At 37.3% G+C, this 21,066-nt stretch overlaps 2 protein-coding genes across 16 annotated transcripts in view; one reads left to right on the top strand and one right to left on the bottom strand.

The window, feature by feature from the left end:
• Positions 1-17,076, top strand: part of PRP4K (pre-mRNA processing factor kinase PRP4K) — a 37,233-nt gene extending 20,157 nt beyond the window's left edge. Inside the window, exons 7-17 of one of the 14 annotated variants that reach the window (XR_015251103.1) lie at positions 1,678-1,751; positions 3,337-3,427; positions 4,079-4,226; positions 5,523-5,660; positions 6,269-6,422; positions 9,055-9,169; positions 9,769-9,920; positions 11,262-11,348; positions 12,400-13,141; positions 13,651-13,696; positions 14,211-17,076. Coding sequence is in view for 1 of the 14 variants with exons in the window: in XM_025917181.2 (XP_025772966.1) it covers positions 1,678-1,751; positions 3,337-3,427; positions 4,079-4,226; positions 5,523-5,660; positions 6,269-6,422; positions 9,055-9,169; positions 9,769-9,920; positions 11,262-11,348; positions 12,400-12,603 (1,163 nt within the window). In the remaining 13 variants the exon portion in view is untranslated. Of the gene's footprint in view, positions 1-1,677; positions 1,752-3,336; positions 3,428-4,078; positions 4,227-5,522; positions 5,661-6,268; positions 6,423-8,229; positions 8,354-9,054; positions 9,170-9,768; positions 9,921-11,261; positions 11,349-12,399 lie in introns of those variants that run through there. The other 13 variants (XR_015251109.1, XR_015251107.1, XR_015251106.1 and 10 more) reach the window with 13 other exon arrangements.
• The window catches only part of FAM217A (family with sequence similarity 217 member A), a 30,638-nt gene continuing 15,661 nt past the window's right edge, over positions 6,090-21,066 (bottom strand). For both annotated transcript variants that reach the window (XM_086706400.1, XM_086706402.1), the window contains exon 9: positions 6,090-6,721. In XM_086706400.1, the coding sequence (XP_086562526.1) occupies positions 6,690-6,721 (32 nt within the window). In that variant the 3' untranslated portion in view covers positions 6,090-6,689. The remainder of the gene's footprint in view (positions 6,722-21,066) is intronic.

The raw sequence follows: 21,066 nt of genomic DNA, 5'->3' as shown, positions 1-21,066 counted from the left end.
AAATTTGCTTCACTGTAGTTTGCAAAATTAGTTTTACCACAGTGTGAGATTTCACAGGCTCACCTTATGGGTATCTTGTCCCAGAACAGAAACAGCTGTTGATCTAAGGAACGCTGGTGCCATTTAATAGGAAATTCCATTCAGAGGTCACAGGGCATGTAGGGGTGCCCGTTATTCATGGGACTTTTCAGTGGACAAAGCTAGGACATACATACCTTTTTGGAAGGGGGAGGTTCATACTAAAAAAGTGCCAATTCAAATTCGTACTTCTATAAGGTTTTTATTAAGTTCTTTGATTTTATGTTTGTATTTTAGTGAAAAACTTGACTCCTAATAACATTATTTGGGTTATTTTGAAGCTTTTATTTACATAGTTATCAGTATGATCAATATTCTTTTTATCCTTGGGATACATTCCAAAGTGTAAAATCATTTGAAATACTTCTTTGTGTGGGTATACCACTCATTTAATAGATTTAGGTTTATTTTTTTTCTTTTGCTTGTGATTTTTAGGAATTTTGTTTTATTATTAAAATGGTCCTTCATATGTGTGTGTATTTGTATCCTATGTATACAAGTACACACAAAGATATACACTCCTTGATGTGAAAAAATCTTCATTCCTTTTTATAGCTGTGTACTATTCCAGTGTAATGAATGTGCAAAAGTTTATTCATTGTCTTCTAATGGTAGATGTTTGGGTTATCTCCAGTTGTTGAGTATTTATTGGACCATTAATTATAATGCGATTGTGCATTGTCATTTTTTTAATGTGTACCACTCTGTCTTTGAGATGATTTTGTACAAGTGAAGTTGCTGGGTCTAAAGAGTACGGTTGTGCTGTGTTTCCAAATTTTATGCTGTAAGGCTTACACAGTTTTGCCTCTCCCAAGTAATGTCTGAGTTCTTGTTTATCAGGGCTTGTTTTTGTGGGGGTTCTTGTTGGGTTTTTTGTTTTTTGTTTTTGTTTTTTTTTTGAGAGAGAGAGAGCATGTGCATGAGTGGGGGTGGGAGGGTAACATTGGCGAGACAGATAATTCCAAGCAGGCTCCACACCAGCAGCGCAGAGCAAGACACAGGACTCAAACACTTGAAACTGTGAGATCGTGACCTGAGCTGAAATCAAGAGTCGATTGCTCAACTGACTGAGCTACCCAGCCGCCCCTAGAATTTATTTATTTTTTTTAAAGTTTATTTTTGGGAGAGGGGAAAGTACAAGCAGGGGAGGGGCAGAGAGAGAGTGAGACCAAGGATCTGAAGCCAGCTGACAGATACCAATACAGAGCTAGAACTCACAAACCGTGAGGTCATAACCTGAATTGAAGTTGGAAGGTTAAGTGACTGTGCCACCCAGGCACTCCTAGAAATAGAATTTTTTGAAGAGGAACTTTGATTTTAATACATAATCATTATTTACCTATTAGCATATTAATTTAACTAACATTGGAGAAAGTACTGATAATTAGGTGTTTCAACTTTCTGAAATGAATCTTTTTAGTAAAGAATGGATGGCCTTATATATGTTAAGTGTTAAAGTAACTTTTGGACAGGTATTAATGAAAAACTCGTGCAAGAGGAAAGAAAGTTTGAATTGTTAGTGATTTTACATTGATGACTGATTTGTGTTTTAATTTGTATCCCTTCATTTTTCAAATATTACTGTTCATTTCCATTTAGGTTCATCTCAGAAGAAGCTGTTGGCACCTGATATGTTTACCGAATCTGATGATATGTTTGCTGCCTATTTTGATGTAAGTAATTTTACTTATGTAACTTTAAATGAAATACATAAGCGTTGTATATGTATATAGAGAGAATAATAGATAAATATATGCTAACATTTGGACAGTCTGAAGGTTATCTGGAAACTCTCTGTACTAATGTTGCAACATTTCTCGAAGTCTGAAATTAGGTCAATATTTTAAAAACAAGTATAGCAGAACAGTTTGGGAGGTTCAGAAAAGTTAAACACCAAATGACTTAAATGTGTAGTTATTTTTCTCAAGCAACATTTTCTTGGATTTAAAAGTGTGTGTGTGTTGTGTGTGTGTGTGTGTGTGTGTGTGTGTGTGTGTGTGTGTGTAGGGCATAGTTAGCTGAGACAAGATGATACCAATAATTTCCAAGCTGGTATTAGAGCAGAGTCCACTTTGGGCTTCGATATTATTGGTGATTGAAAAGTTAGGATTTGCGTCCTAATAAAGTCATTAAAGAGTTCTGAGTGTTATTCTAAGGCAGGGGATTAAGAAATTTTGGCTTTTTAGCCATGTTTCCAGTTTCTTTTCTTGAAAAAATCTTAAAAACATACTCAAGTATGGGATTTTTTCATTATAAATTCAAGAGAATATGAGAAATAAGGAGGCTTTGGCAAGAAGAGGAAGTAGGGGGATAAACATAAAAAGGGGAAATTAAAAATGGAGTAGGATTAAGCAGTCTGTGTCTAGGACCCGGAAGACCTTGATCATGGGCCCATGTGTCTATGTCTGTATTTTATTTTATTTATTTATTTATTTATTTTTTTATTTATTTATTTTTGGGACAGAGACAGAGCATGAACGGGGGAGGGGCAGAGAGAGAGGGAGACACAGAATTGGAAACAGGCTCCAGGCTCTGAGCCATCAGCCCAGAGCCTGACGCGGGGCTCGAATTCCCGGACCGCGAGATCGTGACCTGGCTGAAGTCAGACGCTTAACCAACTGCGCCACCCAGGCGCCCCTATGTCTGTATTTTAAACAGAAATACTAAATAATGCTAGGTTAAGGAATGATGAAATGATGATTGAGCCAGTGAAAGTATCAGTGCCCATCATTTGCTTGGGTGACAGGGGCCTTCTGGGTATCATGGACAGTGGTTTGTAATATTCTTAATTTCCCACACAAACTGTTAGTACAGCCAGTGACCTTTCATGCATATGTGGGAAGAGGAGTCAAGGGGTGGCAAGTAGACAAGGCAGTATAAGAAATGTGGAATTGGTAGAAGAGAATGTTGGATACCTATTGTTAACTGAGTGCCCATCTGTAATTTTTGTCCCCCTTTGTCTATTAATAGCTATCAAAAACCAGACCTGGTTTTGAGTCTTTTTCATTTATAATGCCCTAGTCATATTCCTAAGATTTCTTGAAGATACTTTAACTTTTTTCCTGAGCATTATTGTGATACAAGAGACTTTGTTACTCATGTTTCCAGGTGATGGTAAGAGTTTACTTAATTTGGCATAAGATGTTTTTATTGAATTATAGCTTGTTTTGCCCATTTTTGTTTTAAAGGAAGTATTTTAAATGTCTGCCAGATTAGTAGGTAAATGGCTCTCTCGTTGCCTCCTTCATTTCATTTCAGAGTGCTCGTCTTCGGGCTGCTGGTATTGGGAAAGATTTCAAAGAGAATCCCAACCTCAGGGATAACTGGACAGATGCAGAAGGCTATTACCGTAAGTTCACGGTTCTGATTAATTTTAGAGTTCTAAAATATTTTATAGAATTCTGTTGCTTGATGCAGTCACACGTTGGAGAACTCTTGAGAGTCCCATCACAGTGCCAGCACTTACAAAGTATGGCACATCGGATAGGTGCATGAACCCATGTTGTAATCTAGTAAGCAGCCCACGAGCTTCATGAATAGAAGTGAGGTAAAAACTTGATGTGCAACTTAAATCTATTCAAAGTTGTTTTCAGCCATGAGATAAGCCTCCAGGAGGAAGGGGGAACGTCACTTGCTCGTCTTGATCTGAAAACCAAGAAAAACGACATACAAGGAGCTTGGGATGCCAGTCATGCAGTATTTGTCCTGCAGGACTACAGTTGGAAACACTTCAGTGAGCACATTTCTTCCCTACTCAATGTTGAAATCCTCAGCAGTGGATAGGAAGTGGGCATGCAGCTTGAACCACATTATGAAAGAGTGACAAATGATGGAGGCTTGGCTTTGATTCTCCCTGGTGCCTAGGACACCAAACACACAGTAGAGATTTGACACATTTTTTTAAGTGACTGCACTGTGTTTCTTTTTATTATGTGTATCTCAGAGTTTTCTTAAGTATTTATTGTTTTCAAAATTCCCATTTCTTAATTTACTTTTCTAGGCGTGAACATAGGTGAAGTCCTAGATAAGCGTTACAATGTGTATGGCTACACTGGCCAGGGTGTATTCAGTAACGTTGTACGAGCCAGAGATAATGCAAGAGCAAACCAAGAAGTTGCTGTAAAAATCATCAGAAACAATGAGCTCATGTAAGTTCAGAAGACATATGTAACGAAACCTAAAAACACAGGTATTCACACATGAAGATTTTTAAAAAGTGTAACAGTCTATAAAAGTATTGCAGTTCTAAAATGACAGAATGATGGTATTGAATCTGATACCCTTTTTCTTTTATACAGTAGAGGTAATTGCCATATCCATATGTTCTAATAAGTACAATCCATAACCACACACTGAGTTGATGTTAAAGTCAACTTGCCATTATTTTTATTTTTTAATTTACATCCAAGTTAGTTAGCATATAGTGCAGTAATGATTTCAGGAGTAAAATCTAGTGATTTCATCCCCTACATACAACACCCAGTGCTATCCCAACAGGTGTCTGTCCTCCTTAATGCCCATCACCCATTTAGCCCCTCCCCCCCACCCACAACCCTTCCAGCAACCCTCAGTTTGTTCTCTCTATTTAGATCTTCTAAGTTTTGTCCCCCTCCCTATTTTTACATTATTTTTTTTTAACATTTATTTATTTTTGAGACAGAGAGACAGAGCATGAACGGGGGAGGGTCAGAGAGAGGGAGACACAGAATCTGAAACAGGCTCCAGGCTCTGAGCTATCAGCGCAGAGCCCGAAGCGGGGCTCGAACTCACGGACCGCGAGATCATGACCTGAGCCGAATTCGGCCGCTTAACCGACTGAGCCACCCAGGCGCCCCCATTATTTTTGCTTCCCTTTCCTTATGTTTTATCTGTTGTGTATTTTAAATTCTACATATGAGTGAAATCATGCTATTTGTCTTTCTCTGGCTAATTTTGCTTAGCATAATGCACTCTCGTTCCATCCATGTTGTTGCAGATGGCAAGATTTCATTCTTTTTGATTGTCGAGTAATAGTCCATTAAATTGTAACTAGAATTTTAGAGGAAAACCAAATATTTAATACTTGGTAAGACATCCATTATTAGACTCTTAACACCAGAACTTGTACAGGGTGGTTCTGTTTTTGTTAAAATAACATTTACATCAAGATGTTTTTGAGATAAAATATGTGCAAGATTGAATTCCCTTCAAGCAATGTGGGTTTGTTTCTTAGTGTTTCTGTTAATTGTGGAAATTAACTGCATGAGAACAATATTTGGCTCAGTATAAATTATTGCATTAATGATATACAGACTTGTCAGTCCTCAATAGATTTATTAGTATTTAAAACAAATTCCAAACTGCTTATCACCTGTAATACATCAGACTGGAACTAGTTTAATATTGTTTGATTTTTTTTTTTTAATCTGTATTGTGTTCAGTTTTGATTTTCTTTTACTTTTCAGGCAAAAAACTGGCTTAAAAGAACTAGAATTCTTGAAAAAACTTAATGATGCTGATCCTGATGACAAATTTCATTGTTTGCGACTCTTCAGACACTTTTATCACAAGCAGCATCTCTGTCTTGTATTTGAGCCTCTGAGGTAAGCTGTCAAATCTGTACATTACTAAACACTTAGATAAATGCGATGACAAATTTTCTGTGTGTTTTATTTTTCCAGTTAGCTCTGGGTTTGTCTTTTACTTTTGGTTAAGAACTAGTTTCTTGACAATAGTTAATGTATAAACACTAATTGACTGCATACCGTGTGCCAAACTCTAATCTCCTGTAGCCATCAGCACAACAGAGGTTCTCCGAAAGTTCAATACTTTTACACCATGATAAAAAGAAATGGAAATAGTGGAGTAGGAAAATACAATTTTGATTGTCAAAAGTATGGCTTTAGTTTTGGGCTTTCAGATGTAAACCATTCTGAAATCAATAGGAATTTTACCATTGTATGTCTTCCCTTCTATTTTTGAAAATTGAGTTTTACTGGAAAGTTGTGTTATATACACACAGATTCATGTGCTCTAATTTCAATGTAGAGTAATTTATTAAACATCTGAGGAGGTTCTTGAACAGGTACTTTCATTATAATCCAGATTGCAGATTTGATTTTACTTTATGCTTGGACATGATTTTGCCTTTTTTATTTCCATTTTGCATTGTAACCCCTAATTTTGTGTTGTTGCTTTTCTCTCCTAAAAGTATGAATTTACGAGAGGTGTTAAAAAAATATGGTAAAGATGTTGGTCTTCATATTAAAGCCGTGAGATCCTATAGTCAGCAGCTGTTCTTGGCATTAAAACTCCTTAAAAGATGCAATATCCTACATGCAGATATCAAGCCAGACAATATCCTGGTAAGTCCATCAGTCAGGTTGCCTTGTACATCCGTAAAGTTTCTTACCAATGATGTGATTACCACTGTATTATTCTAGAAACGATGTCTTAGAAGAACAACTCAGTATATTAATTACCCATTACAAAGGACTTAACCAGGGTTTACTTTTATGGAAGTTGGTCCATGAAATTTCATAGTAAAGTGTAAAGAAAGGAAATAGGCTATTGTCCCCAATTTTTTCCTTTTGATTGCTGGATTTAGAGTACACATAAATCTCAGGAGTGCTTTAATGGAGTAATGGTGGGTTTCTTCTGGTATCTAAAAAAAAAGAAATAAAAGATGCATATGTGTTGTTTGAAATTAGGAATGTTCACAACTCTTTGTTCTCTGTGGTCTGACAGGGTTAGAGACACTTAAGGAGAATTATCTCGTAAATCTACAGTTTGTCTGTAGGTGCCCAGGAGGGGGTCCAAACACAGTAACTCAGTTGTGATTACACTGAAAGGTGTCCCTTTCAGACTTTATCTCCTAAGGACTTCTGGTATAAGATGCAGCTTTCACAGAGTACATGTTTTTGAAATTTAAAAGTAATATATCCTTATAGGGGAGTGATGAATGCACACATACCTCTTCCCTCCCTGGCCCCATTTCTTCACCCCTGTTCTGAGATGTTCAGAGTTGCGGGTATGTTCACAACTTGAGGAATTCCTAACTTGTCTGCTAGTAACATGTTCTATACTTTTAAAAGATTACGATCCCATTAAAGTTTAAGGATCCCTTGTCAGTAACTTACCTGTTAGTTCAGATTCTTCTTTTGCTTTTTTAATATCTTAAAATATTTTCTTCCAGACTAGCACATAAATAATGAGACATTCCATCTTAGCATGTTTTGTCTGACTTTACAATGTATTGCGTATCCAGTATAATTTGGGGTTAGAAGAGCTGAGTAATTACAGTGAAATCAATGAATTGTAGACTTGCCTAGTCAACTTCATAGTTAGTTTTTACCTTAGTTTTCTTTAAATTGTGAAATATACCATTCATATCAAAGAATGTGTAAGATCTATAAAACCTAAAGGTAACTGCATTGAAAATCTGTTTAACCACCATAGAAGTTAAAGAATAAGACCTTTGCCAGTATTCAGGAGCTCTTATTTTTAAAACTTCATTTTCTTTGAGTTAATGCTACTCTCATAAGGTTTTCACATGGACTTCAGACACTGTTGTCTCTCCTTCCCAAGAAAGGAGGAAATAGACCTCAGAGATCACAGGGAGCTGCTTGTGAATGAAAATCCAAAACTTCTAGCCCAGGATTTCAACCATCAGTGTGGTAGGAGTACCACATTCCTTGTGAGAGGATAGAAATTATGTAGCCAAACTGAAATGCACATAAGTGTGGCTCCCCTGCTATCATTTAAGGCATGTTAGCCAGCCCAAGAGTGGAACTCCTGTCAGTGGAACTGGTAGATTCTAATTTTAAAATTGTCCTGAGGTTTCTCTGGGTTTTAAACTGCTTCGTTAATTAAATAGCTGAATGCAGTTTATACTTTTTAAAAAGCTTCACAAGTACTTTTCCATTTGAAGATCCCTATCTTCCTGAGACCCCAGATGAAGAGAATGGTTACGGATATGGCAGTTAAAAATAATCATTTCCATTATTAGCTTAATTCTGTGGATATCAACTGTAATGGGCCAATCTGTAACACTGACCAGACTTGGATATCCCAGTAGAAAGTGTTTATGTTAAAGTGTTATGTTTCTTTGGGGTGGGAACTATAGGCCAAGTTCAAGTCCCAACTCGGAATTTGTGTGTGTCTCTTTTGAAGGGGGGAAGGGACTCTGGAATATGAATTATCTTCACTTGTTAATCCTGAACATGCTTCTGACTCATGAGTGGCAGCAGCCATGGGAGCAGCTCCAGCCTTTCTCAGCAGATGTCACTGTTACTGTGTATGTTGAAGTATTTACAAAGGAAAAAAGAAACAAATGACTAATATAGAGTTCATATTTATCAAATATTGTGCCAAATATATTTAACATTTTCTTGACTAATACCTTTTTTATATTTAAGGGATTTAGTATTTTTTAGACTTGAAGTGATTGCTAAATTTGGGATGGTCTAGCAGCTTCCGGTGAAGAATGTTTTTGCTCTGATTTTGTCCAGATTTAATCTGAATCGTCCTCTGCTTTCATTGCTATCATAATTTTCTGGCAACTGAAAGTTAACCTCAGTCAATTGAAAGTTAGAATCTAAATGTGATCCCTTCTTAATAAACGTGTTCATGTTCCTTTAAATTAGTAACTTGACTTTATTCAGGTATTCTGGGGATTTTTAGAAGATGCTTTGCTTCAATGAGATTTTTCTATGACTCCTCCCTTTTCAAAGTAGCATAAGTTAAAATTGTACTTGGCATTCCATATTTCCTCACTGAAAAAAGTTCTTTTAACTAATTATAATCAAATACTTGATAGCTCTTAATTTTTTATAATTAGGAAATTGAGTTCTAAGATAATTAGAAAAGGAATTTTTAAATGGGTAACTTTGTTTTCAGTATTGGAAATAACTTCTCAAAACCCATTGTTTTTTATCTGATTATTTGTCTTAATTCTTTCTGGCATGAATTAAACTTCCATGATAAAATGTTTTGCAGGTTAATGAATCAAAAACTATTTTAAAGCTCTGCGATTTTGGGTCGGCTTCACATGTTGCGGATAATGACATAACACCTTATCTTGTCAGTAGATTTTATCGTGCTCCTGAAATCAGTAAGTCTCTTCAGCTCTTCTTTGACCTGGGCCATCATATGCAGTGGAAACAGCATATTTAATGTCTAAGTACTGTTTTCCATCGCACTTCAGCAGCTGCTCGAGGTCATTCATGAGGAAGGGAACCGTAGCAAGTTCATCCTCCTCAGGTGGAATGGTGGTAGTTGTGACAGGAGTCTTGATCATGTCTGGCAAGAGTAGCAAAACAGTTCTGGAAAATCCTCGGCTTTAGAAGACTGCTCTTGATTACTCAAGGTCTGATTATCAAATTTATGGATTATATGGGACCTTTGTTTTTTCTCTTCCTGTTGCCTTGGTTGAGGCTGGTTAGCACCTCCACCAAAGGTGAAATGAACAAAGAAATACACACTTTCTTCCACACCCCCCTTCAGTCCCTTCTGCATTTTCTCATTTTTTAAGGTTTTTAAGTTTAAGAGTCTACTAAGAATTAGTGGGGGGAAAAACATAAAGCTAATGCCAAAGTGAGGTATTAAGATTGCAGTTATGGAGGCCGAGCTAAATTAATCCCTCATTAATGAAAATAAATTGTAGTTGATTGTTTTTATCATCATGTATTAACACTCCTATTTTGTTTTCAGTTATAGGGAAAAGCTATGACTATGGTATAGACATGTGGTCTGTGGGTTGTACCTTATATGAACTCTACACCGGAAAAATTTTGTTTCCTGGCAAAACCAATAACCATATGTTGAAGCTCGCCATGGATCTCAAAGGAAAGATGCCTAATAAGGTAGGACATTAGTGTGAGCTGCTTTTTGTTTTTTGAGGTCTTAGCAGTAGTTTATTGTAGACCAGTGGATTGCTGACACTTAGTCCTCAGTAGTGTCTATAAAACAATTTCAGAAAGGCAGGTATATGGCTATTGTGATTCCTTAGTTCTTTTTCATTTCTGCTGTTTAAGTTAGTGGTTCTAATCAACCAAGAGCTGTCAAGATAAGAGAAGTCCATTTTCCTCTTCCCTCTAATGTGTCTCTTTGCTTTTCTTTATTCTTTTAAGCAGGAGGGTAGGAGCCTAGAGTTTGGAGTAGAATTGGAATTTAGGAAGAGAGATTGATGAGCATAAATTTGTTCACCATACATGTGTATATATATGACTGTTTCATATCTTTGTTCTTCCCTTGTTTGTTTATTGTCCTTTAATGATGGGCAGAGAAGCAGCCTTGGGAGCACACCGTATATTGATAACAGCACCAAACATGCTTGAGAGGTGGAATGAAAAAAGATGCAGGTCAGGTTAGTTCAGATGTGAAGAAGGGCTCAGTTGTCAGAGAATGATGGGGGACTACTGGAAAAGGAACTTGATGGCCTTCAGTTTATTCAGATTGGAAGTTCTTTGGGAAAGGAAGTTACCAAGAAAACTCCCTTGAACTTGACATCTTTATAACCTAAAATTCACCCTTAATGCTTCAGCTACAACAATTATTTCAGAAATGAAGCAGAAACTTGAGGCATTTATAAACCTGAGGGCCATATGTTAGACTTTGATGATTTCAGCTTATTTGCTAAATTTCTGAGAGATTACAGATTTTTCCACGTATGGGTCAGAAGCCATTGTATTTTTCAGGTACTGTCCAAATTCTATTATGTTGGGCTTGGTTAGAAGAAGTTACACAAAAATTAACCATGTTGGTATTTGTTTTAATGAGGTCTCACCTATATCCTCTTTGGACCATTGGAACATAATTTGTGAAATGTCATTGGGTTTCTTAAACTGCAAGAGAAAAGGGTCCAAATGTGTGATACTTTTACTTTCTAAGCATAAATTATTTTGTCTTTGTTTGATCCTCAATTTTGAATAATGAAAGCACAATGTGATATTATAATTGGTTTAAGTCACTGCCTGGGAAAACTGAATTTCATGATATTAAGTAGTTTCAGGCACAGCATTTCTATTTGCTCTTTCAAAGGGGTTAAACTCTCCAGAGCAAGGACTCTAAGATTCCTAAACAAGGAGACAAACCTAGAGAGACTAAATTAATGTTATTTGTGACTTGTTTCGTATTAAATTGTTAGTAGGCCAGACTGTTTCATAATAGTTCAAAACCCAAGTTTTGTTTTGCTTTATTGCCAGATGATTCGGAAAGGCGTATTCAAAGACCAACATTTTGATCAAAACCTCAACTTCATGTATATAGAAGTTGATAAAGTAACAGAGAGGGTAAGTCTCTTTTAGCTGTGCTACATTAAATGATTTTCTTACTGTGAACAAACAATGCTGGGTGGTACTAGGAGCAATGAATATTTAAAACACTAAAAATAATTCCTTTTGCTGTTGGCCAATTCCTGAATAAAACACAATCAGGTTATGAAAAAGATGAAGGGATTTAAAAATGTTTAGTATAATGAGTCTATTTTTATTATAGGTCATATTTAAATGGCCCTCTTCCTCTGTTCTTTGGATTCTGGCCTCCCATCCAGCTTTTGTGCTGCTTGCCAGAGTGATCTTTTTGAAAACAAATCTGATCATGTTATTCTGCCTGCTTAAAAACCCTTCTTTGGGTTCCTCTCTGATGAACTCTGCCATCTTCAGCAGTTCCCACCCCCTCGCAGTATTCTGTAAACCCCACCATGCCACACTTGGCAGTTAGCCAAAGGGCCTGCTGTGTCACACCTCTGTGCCTTTGTTCACAGACTGTCCTGACCTTATCTGCCTCCTGTACTTCCTCATCCCCTAAAAATAATTTGTCCAACTTCAAGCCTCAAGGGAAATACACATTCTACACGAGCCCTTCTAAAACCTCCAGGTCAAAGTAAGGACTTCTTTATTTTTGCCCCATTATATCGGCTGTTCCTAACTTCATTGGAGCACTTAACCACAAACACTTTTTGGTATGGACTTGCTTCCATGTCTGTTACCACTTCAGGATAGGGAAAGTACAGTTCAAACTCAAGTGTTTACTGTTAATTATTATTAAACTGTTTTAGGGTTTTCACAGACTTCTTTCTTTTGACATTTTCTCTCTTTTTACAAAATTAAATTACAGTGTTTTTTAAAAATTGTCATTGCTAACTTGGGCTTGATTTTTTTTTCCCCATTGAAGTTTTTTGGTTGCTTCTTAAAAAGATGTAGACTAGAGGAAGCTGTGTCAAAGTTTTCAATGAGTAGATGATAATCTATGTTAGAAGTCTTGATAGACAAAGCAGTCTGATTTAAGTTACATATGCTTAGTAACTCATTTAGACATACACATTTTAAAAATTATTTTTAGGAGAAGGTTACTGTCATGAGCACCATTAATCCAACCAAGGACCTGTTGGCTGACTTGATTGGGTGCCAGCGACTTCCTGAAGACCAACGTAAAAAAGTACACCAGCTAAAGGACTTGTTGGACCAGATCCTGATGTTGGACCCAGCTAAACGAATTAGCATCAATCAGGCCCTACAGCATGCCTTCATCCAGGAAAAAATTTAAACGAGATGAAGAAGCTCCAAGGGTTTGAGTAATTAAATACAAAGACTGAAGAAATTTCACAGCAGTTTATTAATGTATATAAACTTATAAATATTTCTCCAGCAAATTTGAGGAAGCATGATATATTTGAATTAACACCAAGGGTGATATTTCTTTTAGAAATGTTAGTTAATCTGTTTTGTGTCTTATGTGAAATTTCACTGTAGAACTGTTTTAATTGCCAAGACTGCACAGAATTACAGTGCAAATGTATATGGTTGCAGTTCACATAAAAGACAAAAGCATCTGTTATAAAAGGAGTAGTAATGTTGGGTGGTTGATTTATTTTTAGCAAACTTGGCTTCATATTGGTCTTCAGATAAAATGGCCAGCATAAATGCTGTTTATATTCACATTTTCCTAGGTGTGTGTGTGCAGGCCACAGCGGCATGCCCTTGGCGTAGTCAGTGCCGAAGGGGGTCTGTTCCTTCTTGAGCCTGCCTGCAGGGACGGCCTCCTCTTTTAAAGCAGGTTGTGTACAACATTCAGTACACTGAAGGTAAGCTAAACCATCAACATCACTGGCGTTTTAAGACGTTATTTTATTGGAACAGTTGACAAATGAGGGATATTAGCTTTGTGGCGGAATTCCCTGCATGTGTGCTAACTGATCTCGTTTTCTTTTTTGGCATCGCGACTGTGGCATAGTTACAATTTCTGTTCTGTTCATCACATTTAAAATTGGAAGAGTGTGCGCTTGATGGATAGAGCGCCTTCAGTGTACTGTTTCTTATTAACTTTAATTTTTTTAAATCAACTTGCTATAGACTTTATATACATTTTGTTAAATACAGTTCGTAGTGACATAGAAACAATGCGTAGTTTTCATTTACTAATTACAAATGTTGAGGCCTAATTCTGAGAGTCCTCATATTTAAAAGTTAGACAACATAATGAAATTTTTAACTATTTGTATGTCATTTTGAAAGTGTACTGCTTTATGGTAAAAGTGTTTTTTCATTTGTTCATTGTTTTCATTATTTGTGATCATGTTGTCTTTCAATACAGGCATAAACCTTCCACTCTTGAACAAAGCAGCTGCTTTTTAAAAGCGGTAATTGCTTCTTTACCTTTTATTTCTTTTGTAAATGAAGCTTTTCTTTAAGAATGTGACTTTAAAGTGTTGTCTATTGCATAAAACAGTTGACACTCACTTATTGTAAAGTGAAGATTGTTCTACTGCATGTGAAGTGGACCATGCAGATTTCTGTATGTTCTCAGTATGCATCACTAGATAATAAAGTCTTTTGTGAACAAGGCATTTGTAGCCATTTTTAAAAGTTTTTGTCTTCAGTGCTGGTAAGTCAGGTAAACCATAACTAGTTAAAAGCAACCTTTCATTTCTTCCTTTAAGTCTTTAAAAGAATTATTTGTTAAAGATGTAAAGCCTAGCCACAAGTTTATCATTTTATTAATAATCAGGATCCTAATTATTTCATCAAAAGAATCCTGCAAATATTGTCAGCTTTCAGTGTAGTGAGATAATTCCTGTAGGTTATGGGGTATAATTCAGGATTTAACTAATGTTTCTGCTATTTTCTCACTTTTCCTTCTGATGGTGCGGAAAGAGAAAAAAGGAAAACGGGGCACAGGCCATTCAACGCCTTCTCCAAGGGGTCTGATTTGCTGAGACACCAGCTTCACCTTCTTAACAAGGTTATTTCTGACAGCATGTGTAGATAAACATTTAGCCACAATTTAAGACAAAATCATGTAAATCAGCTTGGTTTTGCAACACAAAGGAATTCGTATTTTTAAACATGGTAGGGGAGCTTTTTCAGAAATGCATATGAATCTTTTCTGTTTGGGTGGTAAAATTAACGCTTGTCTTCCTGAGCAATGTGGAAAATAATCAGATTTTTGGGGTTTAAATAATATTTTTAAATTGTAAATGGGATTTTTTTATTCACCCAGGCACCTAATTACAACAAGATGCACGTTTTGGTGCATTCAAGAATGGAAAAATCAGAATAGCAGCATTCTTCTGGTGGGTTTTGCTCCATTTAAAGACATGAAATGAACTACAGCCAGGAAGGTGATAGATGATATAATAAGCCAACTTTGAATCTACACCCCGTCTCTTCATGGTTTAGACTTTACTAAAGTAAATACAAGCTGGTTTCCATCTTCAGGTAGAGGGAAGCCTTTTACAAAAGGCTTCACAGGTGCAGCTTTTCTACCTTAACAAAATGGGTAGTGATTTTCCCACCATGATTTACTTTATTTTGGTGATCATATGCTGCATATTCGAGTCTTCTGTAGTTATTTTCACTCAAAATAGTTAACATTTTGATGCTTCTGGTGATTTTTCATGGCTTCGTTTTATATAATTATTTAAGTAAGTTAACTTCCACTAGAGACAGTTCATCTTATGCCTTCAAAACTATTACCTATTCTTTAAAAAACAAAGTTGCTTGTTACTTGTTCTTTGTGTTTTAGGTGCAGTTCAGTGGAAGATGATGACAGCCAGAAGACATGAGCTAAGGTTTCTGTCCTATAAAAGATTAAAACAAACAAACAAAAAAGAATCCTCCATTTAATTTTTGTCTAATTTTTTAGTTTTCAGCCTTATCATTTGGGTTTCGTTAATGTTTGGCACTTAGAGTAGTAGTGCTGTTGTGTTCATCTGTACATGCTTGTTTTATTGTGCTTCCTGCCTCTCCCCTCTCTTCCCTCCCCTACAGTAAAAACAGTGGTCATTGAGTGGTTGGTAGGAAAGACTCCTCAATGGCGAGATTCCACATTAAACACGTGGCCGTCAGAATTGGTCCCTAGGGGTTATTAGGAAACTAGAAACCACCAAAACCTCGTACATCAGTACATCAAAAAAGCAGTCTTTAGCTTTAGGTATCTAATCTCCTTGGCAAATGCAAAAGAATAGCAAGTCGTGGAATTTGAAGAACACTATTATTCGACTCCCTTAATCCTCTTTTCTTTTAATCCAGCTTTCCTTTTAGTCCCTTTGTTTTCACAAGTGTGCCAATCATGGTCTTAAAATAGACACAGTATTTAGAGTCACTGTCAGTTTTTCTTCTTAAGGGAAATGAGAGAAGTCAATCTTCCCAAATTTAGCATTCCTAGATTTGTCTATTTGAAAGGAACTCTGTAAACATTCTTTATATACATACACAGGATTTGATTAGAATTTGTAATTTTGCAGAGGCAGAAATTCAGAGCTTGGTAAGACCTGTGTGTTTGATTATGGTCATTTAGTTGAATTACCTTTAACCTACATTCATATTTCACAGTAGCTGTATAGTTTTCAAATAAGTTAATCTCTGGTAAAGCTTTTTGTTTTATTACACTTCACAGCAAAATATACCGTGAATGTGTCAGACTTCAGGGTTCCTAAGTCTTAGGACACAACCCTCAAAAAGGTCCTACTTTCTGTAGTGAGAGGGTAGGTGAGATCCAGAAAGCACATACATTGGAGAGCCCATTCTAGGTGGACCTTATTCTCAAAGGTCTCAGAATTCAGGTTGGAATATCCAAGTTTTGAAGGAAGGGAGCATCTGGTCATAAACTTTGAAGACCTTCCCAGTATTCACTTTCACCCTTAAGTCCTTATTAATAGCATCCTGTTTATTCAAATCCAGTGTATAACTCATTCCACTCTACTACTTCAAAATAGTTTTGTATTTGTAAAATACTGTAACTTTTTTTTCCCCCATTATAATAACCACCTCTTTTCTCTAAAACAAATACTCAGGGCATTTCTACAATATGAAAAACGTATGTTTTATGGTATGTGGTAGAGCAGAGAAATGTAATGTTCTCACATTTGTTTCATATTTGCATCCATCCTGCTTTGCTTTACCTGTACTTGATCATCATTTGGTTACTGGAGCTGGCTAGGTAGAAATAAAATCTCTGAAATGACACAGGAATCACATATCTTCAAACTTAGGCCAGGCAGTTAAGGAATGCCCTTTTTAAATGGTGGAGATAGGAAAGAAGTAGACATTCAAATAAGTAATTTCCTTTCATGAGTTATGATGATATCATTAGAAATTGGGCTTCATAAAGTGTTTCTTTCCTTGTAGTATACTAGTTCAAGCATATATTATGCAACACAAGTTTTATCATTCTCCTAGATGGAATGTCTTCCTTTTGGAAGTGTTCACTACAGATTCATTTGTGTTTTTTTACATGTCAATAATGTACACTAAATTGAGTTAAAATGTTTTCCAGTTATTTGATAGATATCATCATGGCATCTTTAATTGTTTTTTTCTCCTTCTGTATGTAGGGTAAGGGACTGTTCTTCTGAAGAATCTTTCCATTTAGTGATCAAGATATGGAAGCTGGTCTCTGAAAATACTCAATGTGTATCCCAATTACTCATGGTATCATTTGAATTGTAACTTGCATTTTAAATAGAAACAATGTTTCCAATTATTGGGAAACCTTAATAAAATATGCCTCTTGTTACCAGATTGTCTCCTGATTTTTTCCTTTGGTATTTTGTGTTTAGTTTTAAATTAAAACACCATTTCCTACCTAAAGTTTCTTAGATGCTATTTTACTGGTGTTCATAGATCTGCCTCGAAAGGTATTCTGTGCTCAAATCTGATTGGCAACTGCCGGATTAAGTTAGAGTGGTATTTACAGGTTCTCAGAAGACATCTGATGTGCATCCCAGTGAGGGCAAAGGTATAGACAGAAGTTTACCAAACCACTTGGCAGAATATGCCCTTTCACAGAACCTGCTGTTTGGAAACAGCCTAGTATCTTCCTTACAAACATCAAAATACTTCCTAGCGACTAAGTGCACAACACACACCAAACGAAGGGTGTTGGATTCCTATTCTTGGTACATATAGTTCTGATTTGGTTTTCCTAATAATAGAAACATAGTAAGGAGAGAACTTCCTCTTCTGTAATGATTTCATTCAATTGGTTCATTGCAGATGGGGAAGGCTGGCAAATACTGGACTCTATCTTTAGTCTGTCCATTTTCGTTTAAGGAAATGTCCTTAACCAAACAACGTGTAAAATGCTTAAGAGTGGCAGTGAGGCTGAGTGGCTCTTTAACACACAAAGCAGGACTGAGAATGGAAGACAGCCAGAATGTGTGGCTGTGTGAATACACCTGACCTAGCTGATGCTCCCTTCTCTCATTAGCGGTCGATTCCTGGTTTTGGGAAGAAATGAGCCAAATGGCAGTGGTTCTGGATACCCTCCCCCCCCCCCCCCCCCAAAGGCCCCAGTTGTTTTCTGCTTGGGCTAGCAGACGATTAATGACCATATGCTATTATTCCTCTAAAGTGACATGAGAGTCTTGAGATCCTGTTTTTTATCAGAGTGTATTGGGCTTGGGAGGAGGTTGCTGCAAACTTTAAAGAGAAAGATGTGCTTTCTCTCATTGAGGAAATCGAAAGATCCAAAAGCTAAGACAAGGCTTCAATACTAGAGAGCTAAACATGGGGAATATATGAGCAAGCCATTAAGCCAAATTCAACTAAAGTTTACTGGACAGAATTAACTTCCAATTTAAACATGTCTGTTACAAACTGCCAGATGTTTCTTCAAAATTAGTAGAAGTTGGCAATTTTTCAAGGCCGTTGGAAGTCATGTCTTTTGACTTTGTTGGTTAACTACTGTGCCCCCACCCTCAGTGGTGAGTTTTCCTTGTAGGGGTAAAATAGGCAATGTTTGGCTATCCTTTTACAAGATGAACTCAAGATGGCTACATCTTCCTATGTACATTATGCCTCTTCCAACCTCATTTTAGGGACTCCATTCAAACACAAAATATTTTGGCAACTATTTTTACAAATGATCATGATGTGTTAAAATTAGTACTTTTGCCTCATAATTGAAATCTGCACTGCTGCAAATGTGTTTTTTACATAGTTACATTGAACACAATTAGGGACTGGGGCATCTGGGTGGCTCAGTTAAACAGCTGACTTCGGCTCAGGTCATGATCTCCCAGTTTGTGAGTTCTAGCCCAGCATTAGGCTCACTGCTGTCAGCACAGCCTGTTTTGGAGCCTCTGTCCCCTCTCTGCCCCTCCCCTGTCGGTTCTCTCTCTCAAACTTAAAAAAATAAAGCAATTTGGGACTAATTGAAAACTGGTGTTTCAGTAGCTATTTTGTTTTTTTTTTTGTTTGTTTGTTTGTTTTCAGGTCTAATGACATCCTAAATAAAGTGGCCTGGTTATGTTTGCAGTAAGAAATTTGCCCTACCTCTAAGACATTAAAGCTGAGAATCTGTCTCCTCCCACCTCCCAAAGCAATCCTATTCATGGGAATCTATTTCATGGAACTGCTGACCGTGATCTTTTACTACCTCTCCCTCTAAAATACCCCCCCACCCATTGCCCATGTCCCACTCCCACTCCTGATCTTGACAACCAGGGACAGTGTCTGCATCACTTCATATCGTGTCCCTGATGCCTGGCACATGCCTTGTAAGATGTAGGACATTAATAATCTTGAGTTGTTACTCCAGTGACAGTGAATTCAGTGCTGAGGCAGCTCATTCCATTCAGTGTGCTCTCCTGTGTCATTCCTATTTTCCCTGATCTATTTTGTAATTTGCCAGGCACTTTACTCAATCCTCACATGATTATATGAGATAAAAGATAACTCTATCCACCTTACCAATTAGGAAAGTGAAGAACCAAGGTTAAGGAACCTGACTGAGGTGTATAGCTGTTAAGTGGCAGAGCCTGGGTTCAGACTCAGTCTGGCCTTGGAGCCAGTGCCTGTAACTGCTGTGTCACCTAACAGTCCTCAAAGCTGGGTAAAGTCCTTTCCTTATGTACTGTGAAGGGTATCTACATGCCAACCAATTATTGTTCGGGATACAGTGGTGAACAGAACAGGCATGTCCCTTTCCTGAAGCTTTCACAGATAAAAATTACATCGTTACAACCCTAAAGGTGAAGGGATAAAATGCAAGCAAGTAAAGAAGGTAGAAATGAGAATGGGTACAAGGGTTGGCAAATAAGGCTCAATACTCAGAGCTGTAAGAATGAGAGTAAGGATGGGGCACCTGGGCGGTTCAGTCCGTTGAGCATCTGACTTCAGCTCAGGTCATGATCTCACAGTTTGTGGGTTCGAGCCCTGCATCAGGTTCTGTGCTGACAGCTTGGAGCCTGGAGCCTGCTTCAGATTCTGTGTCTCCCTCTCTGCCGCTCCCCTTCTCACACTCTGTCTCTCTCTCAAAAATAAAGATTAAAAAAAATTTTTTTTAAATAATGAGAGTAAGGGTGGTTGAGAGGGGAAACCACAAAGATCATTCGTTGCAAGCTGGAACAGAGTGAAAGCTGGAGTCCATTTTTGTATTCTATCAAAGGCATGTTCTAGTACTTTGGATAATGACACCAACTGTGTGGGATTTAGGCAAAATTCTGTTCTATGACAAGGGATCCTGGACAGTTAATTTTCTATTGCTGTGTTGATGCAGTTCCAGAAAATTCTTGGAAACTAATCTAAAAACTAAGCATGCTCTTTAACCTCTGCTTCTAAGCAAACTCCTTGAGCCTTATTCTTTGACTACAAATAGCACAAAGGAAACTGAGCTGCAGTTGCTGTCTTCAGCGTGTATTTGAATCGTCCTGAAAATTCACCTCGCTGTCTGGATCTCATGTTATTTCATCTTATGGGGGGGGGGGGGTCAGGGGGCGGGAGGATGCTACACAAAAATGTAATATCAATTGCCTTGGTGGGGGGCTGGGAGTGGGAACAGGCCTTTTATTTCTCATTTTCCTTTGGGTAACCTAAAAGTTTTAATCCTGTGTTACTTTTTTAATGTTTAAGAAAAACTCATTTGAATTCACCATCAACTGAAAACCAAAGCACATGATCCCCACCAACCAACCCTGAGCATTTTGCATCAAGTTTTTCCTTCAGGTTTTTCAAACTGGGATCCAAGAACCACCTGCATTAAAATCACCTGGGAAGTTTACCAGGCAGGTTCCCTGGCCCCACTCTCAAAAGATTCTGTGTCTGTGCACCTGCGGTAGAACCCAGGACTCAGCTTTTTTGTTTCCCTGATTCTTAGGTGCAGTAAGCTGTGTCCATTACATAGTTCCCCCTGCCTCCAATCCCCACACACTTTTTTAAATAAGAAACTTCAGCTGTTTGAGTTTCAACTAACCAGGGTTAAGACTTCCAGCAACAAAGAACTTTGGGGAAAAGTTCCACTAACAGATGTTGGCTGCTCTTGTGGACAGCAACCTTTTCTCATTTTACCTTTGACGTTTTAAAACTACTTAGTCTGAGTGGAAGAGGGTTGTTTCATATCTACAACTATAGTTAGTCTCCAAGGGAACTGATCTTGCTTTCATGTATATGACCAAGGACCTGGGAAAGGAACATTTTTTAAGATTCACAGGAGGACCCAGGGGCTCTCGCATATTAACTTAACAAAATAGCAAGTATTTTAGCTTTTAATGGCCAAGCAAATACTCAA

The sequence above is a fragment of the Puma concolor genome, chromosome B2 (genome assembly GCF_028749965.1).
Source record: "Puma concolor isolate L17-30 chromosome B2, mPumCon1.1.hap2, whole genome shotgun sequence".
Taxonomy (NCBI): Eukaryota; Metazoa; Chordata; class Mammalia; order Carnivora; family Felidae; genus Puma; species Puma concolor.
Note: the sequence above shows the minus strand (reverse complement) of the source record. Positions and strands in the feature narration are given on the sequence as shown.